Source organism: Agelaius tricolor, unplaced genomic scaffold (assembly GCF_023055355.1).
Source record: "Agelaius tricolor isolate 1412-34295 unplaced genomic scaffold, bAgeTri1.0.p SCAF_5, whole genome shotgun sequence".
NCBI classification, from domain to species: domain Eukaryota; kingdom Metazoa; phylum Chordata; class Aves; order Passeriformes; family Icteridae; genus Agelaius; species Agelaius tricolor.
Genome location: NW_027269265.1, coordinates 17081945 through 17094277, shown reverse-complemented (window position 1 = coordinate 17094277; position 12333 = coordinate 17081945). Strand labels below are relative to the sequence as shown.

Sequence of the window (12333 nt, the reverse complement as noted above, 5' to 3'; positions counted from 1 at the left end):
TTAAGCAAGCTGCAGAATTCCTCTTGGAATGGCTGACAGCTGAGGACAGCACTAATGAGTTGAAGAGACCTTAGGGAGCTCACTCTTTGGGTGAAAAGCATCCAAGAATGGAGGTATTTTCTTGCTGAAAGATCTGCTCCTGTCACAGCTGCTTTAAGCCATTTGGAGTAAATACAGAGTAATGTGAAAAGAAAGTCTGAAGCAGGACCTGTAATAGCATCAGCCCCATAATTCCACTTACAGAACAGTTCACAGGGCATTCAACACAGTCCTGCCTGAGTAAATGGGAGCTCAGTGCTTCAAGCTATAAACAAAATTAGTGCTGCAAATTCCCTTTCTCTTTCCAAAAGGGAGACCAGGTTCTAGTTTAAATTCAGATTTGTAGCAGTTATTGTTGTCAAATACTGAACATATATAGATCTGTGTTAAAAGAGTACTGTGAAATTCAGATACAGCATTTAGGACTTAAGAAATTCTACTAATTTTTCTCCAAGTCAGTATGAAATAGTTAACTGCTGTATTTGATCTCAATTAAAAAATAAAATAAGGTAACTTTGAAACAAACAGGGAAAAACACTTCCCTAATTTTTCACCTCGATTTCCACTGTAGTATACTTCAAGCACTAATGACCATGCAAGTTGATTTTATGCAATTTTTTACTGCACCAAGCACTGATGGTTTTCTCTTGTAAGGCTAAAAGGGGAAATAATATTTTCATGACAGAAGAGAATATAGCCTGTGAGTGCCTCACAGCAGATGAAGTATTTAAAATGTATCAAAATGGTCCTTGAACTCAATGGTTTGCACCTCAAAATGCAAGCAGAATGGCCACTGTTTTCTCAGGGTACTGAATGCAATCACTTGAAATATTTAGATGTTTAGATGTGGTCAAATCACAGTAAAATGCACTCTATAAGGATCAGTGAGTATTTGGCCAAACATGTATTTTGCTTTCTCTACATTTTGTGAAATGATTTTGAAGTTTCTGAAGGGCAAACCCACAACATTTTATACACAAATCTAACAAAACAATGACCTACATTTCTCCATTCTTTGTCAAGCACCCTGTGCATAAGGATGCACTTAGAGAGTGAGTCAAAGGAGCACTGAGATTTGGCATCAGCATTTAGCTCTGTACTAACCACTTACAACCCAAACCACCCATGAGAACCAGCACAATGTGCTTAGGACAGACCTGTGAGGCCAAACCAACAATGTTACTGTGCAGGGCCTGAGGATGAAAATGAAATGAGTTACTGAATGTTTTCCACATGAGAATACTGAATTACTGAAAGAAAAAAGTTAGCTGGGTGACTGTGTTTCTCTTCCTTAACTCCCATGACCCTTTCAAACAGGTTCTGAATTTATGTTTTAAAGTATTCTCTGTTTTTCCTTTTTTTTCAGTCAACTCAACATCTGTGACAGGCTCACAAGCACATACAACCCATACAAACCAGACTTCTTTCTGGCAGTGTCTTTGGGTTGAAAAAAAATATAAGAAGTCAGTATAGTACAGTAAGAAATAAATAACTGTATTTATAACTGAGAGTTAAAGCACACATAGTTAATCTAAGCCTTATGGGATCTGGTTTAGCTATGCATAATTATAGGAAACTAACAGGTATCTAACAGTGTGAAGTAGGAAATGTAACTCCCTAAGATATTGCTTTTTGAAAACTAATTTCTACATGAGCAAATTGCTTATGTAATTTCTCCCTTCCTGTTCTAGTTTTCTGCTCTTAGAACCTAAATTACTAATAAAATGAACTGGCAAGTGCTATGGTTTTTTGTGGTTTTTTTGATATTCAGGAAGTACTACAGTCTTCTGGGGTTATAGCAGCATACAAATGCTGAATACCTATTTCACCTCAAAGCTAGATTTAAGTAGGAAATTTTAGCCTGAGAGAGAATACACAGATTTGTTTCCTGGACAATGGATTGAAATATTCATTGCCATTTCAGGCATTACTGAATGATGGTCTGTTTCAGGAGTTTCCAGACGTCAGCAGTAGGGCTACTTTCCACAACAGCACTCTGACTGCAGAAGATAAAAGAATGTTTGTTCCTTTTTTTTTCAGGGGAGGAAAACAATGAGAAAAGCAGGAAGGCAGCAATAATGCAGAAATCTGGAGGTAGTGATAAAGGGTAGGGAGAATGGAGAAAGTTGCATAAATAAATCCATTCTGGCCAAAATCAGGCAGGTGATAACCATAGGTATATGACACTGAAGTGTAAATCATCTTTTAAAAATTAAGTAATTAAAGAAAATTTTAGATTTCATTAGGTGTGAGAAAAAAATATTTGAAATACAGAAAACAAACCAAAGAATTTCAAAGCTTTAGAACACAAGTTCATGTTGTTTTTTCTGAGTGCACTATACAAACCTTAAAAAGAAGAAAGGACACTGCATTTGTTCAAAAGAATTCTGTAAAGTACACCTAATTAATACTGACATTATTGCTTCCCTCTTGACATCTTGTGAAGAGTGAGAGCTAGCCAAATAGCAAGTTGGTATAACCTCTGTCTTAGAGAAAATTTCAGTTAGTGACAAACAGGAAAAAATAGCACCTGAGAATAAGGCAGAGTTTAAAATGAGCATTGCTCAACAAAATAAAGTGAATGAACATATGGATTAAAACACTAACTGTGTAGGGAATAATTCAGTTCCACAAGGAACTGCAGAGAATTTAAACAGCATTTCTCCTTGAAAAAAGCTAGTTTTGTTGTTGGGCTGATTTAATTAATGAGCCCCCCAACATCTTAGAAGGGGTGGAAATAGCAGTGAGCAGGAACATGCTGCCCCTGCAGCCAGTTCTCTGTTGGAAGAGCTCCCATCTTAGATAATGCAACAGTATGGCCCAAGCAGCTCCATTTCCCAAGTTCAGTTGAGCAGAATACAGCTAAACCATTTTTCATTTACTCTTGGATCAAGACCCCAACATTTGGTGTTATGTTGTCTTAGGCATTTCATTAGTAAGGTAAAAACCTTCCCTGTCAAACCCTCCCTTTTGTGATCATCACTTTGCTGGCAAACAGATCTCTTTCATCACTCTTAACTGCTCCAATTTTCACACCATCATCAAGATCTCCTGGTTTTCATTTTAGTAACTCTCTCGAAACAGGAGTAAATCTGTGAAGACCTTAGAGACAGCAGCAAAATGAGTAAGGAATTGTTTCTTTAAAAATATTGTAATTTTGCAAAAATGATGATGCCAGCCAATAGAAAGCAATTGCATTCAGATAGTACACTAGACTTCTGCAGAGTCTTCATGGCCACACTGATAGAATGTGGATCTGCATGAGAGACAAATCCAGGAGTCTTTTGGCAGAAACTCCAAAGCACAGCACATGCTGTAACTCCCAGGAAGAAGAACAGCACCTCTGGAGCCACAAAACTAACCTTTCTGGTCTCTACTCACACAGTTCTCCAGTAATTTAAATTAACAAGGTTGTTTCCGTATAGAAACAGTAGATCATATTCAGGAATAGGTGCTTAGAGAGAACTTATGGTGAAAATATTGTATGAAATGTTGTATGAAAAATAGTAAATTTTTCTAAGTTTAGGTTTTCATCCTTCTTACCAGAGTGATATAACTTCATTAAAAGGATGGATTATAAAAGGAGAAAACTCCTATTCCCAATAAGCTATTCTTATTCATACAAATTGAAACATATATTTTATATAGCTTCCCCCCTCCCCAGACAACTACAGAGACTCAAATCAAAGATCCAGATTTTCAAATCATTTAGCATGAGGAAATTTTCTTGAGTGTCAGGTGTCACTCATTCTAAAATTTTAATAAAAACAAACAAAAGTCCTTCCAAACTGATTTCCAATTCAAATATTCAAGTAATTTCACTTGGAGAAGCAGGCCTGGATACAGATGCTACATGCTAGAATTCATGCCATCCTTAAATCTTTCTTGCTTTTTGTTGCATTTTATACATAAAGCTTCTATGATTTATACTCAGCATTTGCCCCTCAAAAGGAAATTCACCAAAACTTATTAAATAAATATAGGCTCTAAGGTAATTTTTATGTGGAAACAGTTGCATTTGATATTACTTTTGAAGCATTGCTAGAAAGCCATATCAAATATTTTTTAAATATCAAATTAATCACAGAAAATAAAGGGGTTTATTGCATAGAACTTTCATTCATAAACCAATTGTCAGCTTAGAATTGTGAATACAAATATTAGAAGCTAATGTTTGAGCTGTTGTCACAGAGGTTGGTACCTCTACATTGCTGTTGTGATAGCTCCCCTGCCACTGAGATCATATTTCTTTATAATAAATAGGTAAATATACACAAACAATGTGTTGGGATGTACAGATACTCATCTATACACACAGGCAAGAGTAAACACTGCAGGCCTCCTCGTTAAAATAATCTTTGCAATAGTCAAAAGGTCAAGAAGAATACAGAAGCTTTCTCCTACATGAAATTACACAGACAAATATTTTTATAGCACACGTCTTGAATATTTGTATTTAAGCAGCATAAATCTCTCAGAATCGACTCAAAACATCATCCTAGAAAAGAAAAGGCGCAGAACAATAGAAAAAGTTCTTAGAAACAAAATTTTAAATTATAAGAATCCTTTAAAAGGACTGTCCAATCCAATGAAATGAGCAGTTATCTACAAGCTAGGACTCAAACAGAAAATCTCATAAAAAGGAAATCTAGATTGGAAGCCCAGTAATTTTCATCTCACAACACATGTCTCTTAGACAGCTAATTTCTCAGTCATTCTGAAGAGCACTGTGTGTTTACAGACTATTTATTCAAAAGTGCATTCAGAGGAGGGGCAAAAAGACACCCAGCAAAACATGAGCTTTCATTTTCACTGAGTTGCACTGCTTTAGATTGACTGCCTGCTTCTTCAGGAAAGGCAATCTTTTGGCATTTGTCAGCAGGCTCCAATATCCTGAAATGCTGAAAAAGGTGAAACAAAAAACTTTCTCTGTGCTGCCTTCCTATCTGATCTTTTGTCTCATATGTTTCCCTCAGGGATGCACAAGAAATTTATCTGAATAATTCATAAGCACCTAGGCAGAAACCAGCTTCTATTTCTGAACAAAAAGGTTGGGTAAGAAGCTGATTTCAGTTGTTCTATTCTGCTCTATCTGGAAGAAAACTGGATTAAAAGTAATTTTCTTAACATAGTAAGCACACAATATATACATGTATGTATCCATGAAGTATATAAACAAACATATGTTTATTCTGGGGAAGGTACCTTTGTACTCAGAGCTATACATTCATTTAGGGGCAAGACTGATTCTCTACCTTTCAAAAACCCAAGAAATGGCATAGCACAAAGGTAATCAATAAACATGCAGAATGCAGAAAACAGCTGTACTCTGCACTGGTGTGGCCTCCAGTGCTGTGTGCAGCTTTGGGCACCACAGTGTAAGAAGGAAATAAAGGCACTGAAGGCATCCAAAGGGGGGCAATGAGCACAGTGAAGGGCCTTGAGGGGAAGGTGGGTGAGGAGGGCTGAGGTCACTTGGTCTGCTCAGCCTGGGGGAGACTGAGGGGAGACCCCACTGCAGAGACAACCTCCTGTGAGGGGAAGAGGAGGGGCAGACACTGATCTCCTCTCGTGAACAGTGACAGGACTGAAGGAATGGCCTGAAGTTGTGTCAGGAGAGGTTTAGGTTGGATATCAGGAAAACCCAGAGGGTGTTTAGGCACTGGAACAGCTTCCCCAGGGCAGTGGTCACAGCACCAGTCTGACAGAGCTCAAGAAGTGTTTGGACAATGCTCTTGGACACATGGTGTGACTCTTGGAGTCTCCTGTGCAGGGGCAGAGTTGAACTTGATGATCCTTGTAGGTCTCTTCCAACTCAGAATATTCTATGATTTTATGAACTTAACTTTTACTTCAGAATACCAAAATGCCTGGTCTTTCCTGTACACTATCCAGCTACAGTATCCAACTCTTCTCTTACCATAAGCCACCTTCACTTCCCAATGGCATGAATATTATTAGGCAGATGCAAATTGCTTCTTCTTCTATAGCCTCTACTAGGATTGGAATAGTCTTATGGCCTACAAATCCTTTGTATGTCCCAACACACAAAAGACAGAATAAATGCCAGGAAAGACTGTTTCCAAAGCATTTTGTAATAAGAATAAAGATCCCAATCTCACAAGTTATGGTTACCTACATCAAGTCAGGACTTCACAGTACAGTGTCACCAGTTGAGATGACATTGCTCATGACCATGGGCCCAGGACTTACCAGCCTCTGCATGCTTTTCACATGGGTAGGGCTAATGGATAAGGCCTCTTCATACCAGCGTTTGGCTTCATCAATGTTTCCACGCAGTTCAGCCACCTGACCCCTCATGTAGAGGACATAATGTGACATTGGAAAGAGATTAGCTGCTTCCTGGGTACATGCTGTAGCCTCAGCAGGCTTCCCAATTCCTATGTAGACTTCAGCTGTGGAAGGAATGTCAGGACCAATTAATGATTCTTGCTTCATCATACCACGACTAGATGTTGTCACATGTGCTTTATTTGTAAATAGTTTCACTTTAGATAAAGACTATTTTCCTAAAAAAATTTTGCATCTTAAAAGAGAAATTATTACCTAAATTATTTCAAATGCATTACTCTTTCAGGAAAGTTGGTTTTTTAAGTGTATCAGGACTTAGAACTTCTAAATAGCTGTTTGAAACCCCAGAATACTCTTTCTAGTTTATTTTTATCTTAAGTCCTGGATTTATTTTTTTTTTTGTTTTTGTGGACAAGTCTCCATGGCATGGCGAGACTCCTCTCCCTAAGAGAACTAAAGAAAGACTATTTTGGAGGTGGTAAACTGACTGAAAGTCCCAGGTTTTGCCTCTTTATGATGTTAGTGAGAAAGAAACGAGGGTGTGGGAGGAGTAGAAGTGTTCTGGTTTATTCTGATTCTCTTATTATTTTATATTTTAATTCTGTTAATAAAGTTTTCTTTATACCCTTTAAAGTTTTGAGCCTGTTTTGCCCTCCTCCTAATCCATATCTCACCACAGGAAATGAGTAAATGATTCTAGTGAGTGCACTGGCATTTGGCCAGCACTAAACCCACCACATTAATTGGTGCGTTGGCTGGGAAAGAAGAAACTCAGATTGGCAAACCAAAACCGCCACAACCCACAAAATTTTTTTTAAAAACCAAAAAAAACCCCCCACCAAACAGAAAATAAGTAGTGGAACAAGCTGCCACAGAAGGCTGAGAAATTATCAGCATTATAGATGCTGAGAGTTACTGTAGATGGTCATCTGTGGCAGTTTATAAGTATTTAAAGTCAATGCTGCCACAATGCAGAGCAGGTGACTTACTACACCCTGTTGGACCTGGCCCTATTCTAACCTGTGTTGCTTTTGAGTAGCCCACATGAGATCACTATTATTAATCACTGTAATTGCTTTCTTTCCAATCTTCTGGGCTTTTTCTCTAAACCACTAAACCATTTATAACTGAGAGCCATGACCCTGCAATGGCTTTCACACCACAAAACTGTAGATATAAATAGGTAAATTTAAATGCTATATAAATGCTAAATAAAGCACTGTTTTGTTGAAAACATGAAAGAAAAAAAAAGTCACTGAAAAATGCTCTGAAAGCAGAACAAAGCATAACAATTGCTGGTTGATTTCTAAATTACATCTTTCTGATCCAGCTATCAATAAAAACAATTGCATGTTATACATTTTTAACTGTATAAAAATACACTGGATCATAATTTTCTGGTTAAAATTTTATGTAACAGCTACTTGTGATACTGCAGTTAGCTTGAGGCTTGAGGCATCATAAGAATACTAAATCCACTCAACATGACTCCACATTTAGACAAACAACCCTGAATCTTTAACATTAATGAAACCTGAAGGAAAAGAATGGAATTCAGGCTCATTATCACAGCTGCAAGGGACAGGTTGCTCAAAAGTACTACTACTGTTTCTTTCCCTGCACACGCAGAGTTATTTCTTTTCTATTATAAAATTTTGTAGTTACAGGAAATCTAGTCAAAAATCTTACAAACATATTTTTCCATTCAGTGGATTCAGTGATCTGGGATTAGCTCAGTTGGTTGGAGCATGGTGCTAGTAATGCCAAGGTCACAGGTTCCATCCCCTCACAGATCATTCACTTAAGAATTGCACGTGATGATCCTTGTGAGTGCCTTACAAATCAGAATATTCTGGGATTCTGCAAGGACACCCAGATTTCCAAGCACTAAGATACTCTAGGTACTTCAGAAACTAAATTCTTCAGGGATAAGGGAGAGAGTACTGTATTTGTTCCACAGAACATATGACTCTACTGGTAACAGCTACATTCTAAAACTACTGCCTTATCTTTCATAAATGATCTTACACAGAGAGCAACTCTAGCATGCTTTTTATTTCTTGGCTTGTTTCAGTGCCACACACATGGAAAAAATATGATCTGATAAGTGGGAACAGATTCTGAATGAAGCAAACAGATTTTACTAAGTCCTTAGCCTAGCAATAAAGGAGAGGGCATAAAAAATAAATTTTCCTATCACAATACCTGCATGTAGCCATATTTGAGCCAGAGTCATCCAAGGATGCAGGGGACCTTGTTTAGGGGCACTGCTTTGCAGGGAAGAGGCAACCTCGGACAGTGCTTGCTCCACTCTGGAAGCTGCTATTGATGTGGCATGGACTGAACCTGTAGAAGTAACAAGAAGAATTTACCAGCACAGAAATAATGAAGGCCATATGCATGACATAAAACATTTAATTGCAACCCCTTTCATAAGAGGCTGTACCCCAAACTCAATATTTATTTTACATTTACCATCTTGAAGAATTTTTTTAAATGCCAGATTAATTTTCTTATAAAAGCTTTTATATTGGTCTGAAAATTATATAAAAAACACACTAAACTTTGGTAACTGTACCTGACATTTTTTGGGGTTGCTATTATGAATACTCTCTATTAAACTTGACACCTCTTTTCTGGCAATGTACAATCCAAAAAAGGTTTGTGATGGTATCATACACTGTAGTCTTCAGGTTGCTGCATTCACTTTGATGTTAGTATTAACTTCATCTTTCCACAGAGTGCAATTAGAGGATTATTTTACAATAATAACAGAACAAAAAAGAGAACTAAAATACACACAGTGATCACCACATACACTACCACAAATACACCATTAAACTGCACTGAATGTAAAACTTGTCTAATCAAGAAGGCTGAGTGTAAGTACCTTGTGGCAAAAAAGTCCACAAAGTTTTTTTGCATAGAAAACATTCCCAGAGCATATTAAGGATAATTCTCATAAAATGTATCATTTCCAAGTCAGATTAGAATCTCATTGGCAAATAATAACCTTTTCAAAGTACTGGAATTAAAAAGCTTCTATGACTAGAGAATATCTAATGGCAACTGTACTTTGGATAGTCAATTACTGCCAGCATATTTAGTCATGACTTTTTTTTAAAATCAAGACCATAAATGTTTTAAACTACATTCCTTCTTGTCATCTAAGCCTCAGCATTATCTCTAGTTGTTTTATAATTACAAATTACAAATCTCATACTGATTAGACCTGATTAAAAAATAAAGGCAGTATAATATTCTATAATGGATCAGATGAGAAATTGTCTAATCCCATCCCCATATCCATAATGATCAACAATGGCAGATACTCCAAAAGATAGTATTGAATCCTGTACAAGTTGAACTGAACCCAAAAGCTTGTCCTCATCATTACAAGTTAAGAAATAAACAAAACCTTCACTCAATGTTGCAGGTTTTCTAAGATTTTTAATGAGAAGAGATCTGTCACATGAAATATACATTTTTAAATGTGACAAGATAAATCAGCAAACCAGAAAGCACAGGAAATCCCTAGTCAACAGATCAATAGGAAGAGGAAGTTAGTCTTAAAGTATGCATCATAGTTCCCTTAATTGAAAGAAACAAAGGAAAAGCAACACAGGACATAATTAGCATTTCATGTCATTATGAACAAGGAATTGCCCTGGATATCTGAAACAGTGTCTGGCAGTAGAGTTTGCTTTCCTTTTTACTGGCTGATGAAACAACTCAAAGTTCAGCCTGCACAACTGAACATTCACTATAGTTTTTGTGTCTCCTATTTTAAAGCTTAAATTGAGAAGAAATTTAAAAGGGAAATCTAAGCAAGAAGCACATGGATTGAGTTATAAGAAAACTACTAGCAAGTGTACCAAAAATAAGCACCAGTCACGAGTAATCCTCTTCTTGTCTGACAGCCATTTCTGTACAGCACATCACTGCAGCCTGGCACTTGTCAGCCTGCCAGGGACTAATAGTGAAAGCACCTTCTTCCCTCCAGAACAATTTGTAAAGAAAAGGTGCAATTCACTGCCATAAAGGAGATCATCTAACCTCTTCCTTTGGAAAAGCAAGAATGCAATTTAGTGTTAAAAAGGGCCTATATTTTTTATTATTTAAAGCAAGGACTCTGGCTGCTAGCCAGGCCACAAGTAATTTCATAGAGAAAGTGTGCTGTTGGATTTTATGCTTCCAGTATTTAACCATAAAGCACATATGATAATACATTATTAAGACTTTTTTAATATCAATTTACTTATAAAAAAGAACTATACTATGATAAGATTCTTATGAGTTTCTGTGCCATCTGTATTAAGATTAAACAGAGTGAATACTGAGTGCTTCCTACCCTGGACTTTTTATAAAGAGTGGCATAAAAAGAGGAAAAAAAGTTTAAAGTATGTCTAAAATTTTTCTTTCAAGTAGTAGTATTCAAATTGTTTATATTTCCTCTTTAGGAAAAAGGTATCTCTTAACATATTGCAGCAATTAGTTCTCTGAAGAAAACACACACATATACAAAGCAATGACCAATCAGGCATCTTTCAGGGACATTGCATTCATGCTAATACTCTAACCCACAAAGCCCTAAATACTTCTTTAGTACTGCACAATTAGCTGTCATCTGAAAAATTGGTGGCTCTTTTTGTTAAAAAACATTTAGTAAACTTTAATAAACTAAACATCATTTAAAGATCTTGTGTACTAAGAAGTTTTTTCCCACCTTCCTTCAAATTTTACTCAAGTATTTCCATACTAGAACTAACTTCTCTGTACCCTTGTCCTAACAGGTTCAGATCTTTATGTTCACATGACAATTCTAAAACCTACAGTAATTTCACCTACAACTGGTAAAGATACAAAGTGGCTTGTGAGAAATTGAGGGTAAAAAGTATGTCTTAGAGTCTCCTTGAGGCTTTATAGATCCTATGAAGCCAGTTTATTTGGAGGTTCCCTGCTGGTTTTGTCACCAGCTCTGCTCCCTTGTCTCTGTCTTATCTGCATTTGGCTTTCTTTGGTCTGAGGTCGGGACCCACAGCCAAACACAAACATATCCTCACTTTCACTTACAATTCACTGTGTTGCAGCTTCCTTCAAATGCTCAGATAAAGTTGCAGCAATTTCTCATTTAAAATTTTACTGATCTTTCATGTACAAAAATACCTTTGCTCTTTCTGGGTAACTTCTATACCTGCTGTTATAGCATGTCATTTGAGACTCAAGAAAAAAAAAATTCCCTCCAAATAACACAAGCAGCAAAGAATATCTATTTTGAAATGGAAATCATGAGGCCTGGAAAATTAATATATCACCAAAATAGATCCTGGCTACTCACTTTCATTTGTTTAGCTTTGTTCTGAAGCTTGTTTATACTAAAAATGCCAAGTGTGAAACAGGGACTGTCTTTGCAAGACCTAGAATTCACTAGTTAAATTGATTAACATCTGGAATCACAATCACATTGCAAAGTGTGACAGAAGGTCTTAACCATGACAAAATATTCCTAAACCAAAAAGGTATAACCTCCCACTCAAGCTTCCTATGATGGCACTTGCCCAGAATCTAGTTTCTTCTCATCATGCTTACATCCTATCTGCAACAACCATGCTGCAGATTCAATGTTTCAATCTCATTTACCAAGAGCTTTGAACAAAACCAATTTACCCCAGAAGTTAAGTTATGTCACAAAAACCTTTCTTTTCCAAGCCATACCTACAGTTAAACTTTTGTGACTAACGTATTCAGTTTATTCTCCTCAGGCTTTTTGTAAATGTTACATGAGAGTCCACATGAAATCCAGCACCCATTAAATACCATTTAGAAATACCACACACCCTATGGAAATGAGCATGTCATGACTTCTTCAGTTCTTTCCTTGGTCATTTCCACATAAATTCTTCACAACGCAGTGTAATGGACATAAACTAATATGTGGGACTCTATCAGCACCTAGATGGCATGGCAGCTTTGAGAAAAACA

General features: G+C 36.8%; 1 protein-coding gene across 3 annotated transcripts in view; it reads right to left on the bottom strand.

The window, feature by feature from the left end:
• The window catches only part of TTC7B (tetratricopeptide repeat domain 7B), a 118501-nt gene that overhangs the window by 20589 nt on the left and 85579 nt on the right, over nt 1-12333 (bottom strand). For all 3 annotated transcript variants that reach the window (XM_071426630.1, XM_071426628.1, XM_071426629.1), the window contains 2 exons: nt 8557-8697; nt 6253-6455 (listed from right to left, as the gene is read on the bottom strand). In XM_071426630.1, coding sequence (XP_071282731.1) covers nt 6253-6455; nt 8557-8697 — 344 coding nt within the window. The remainder of the gene's footprint in view (nt 1-6252; nt 6456-8556; nt 8698-12333) is intronic.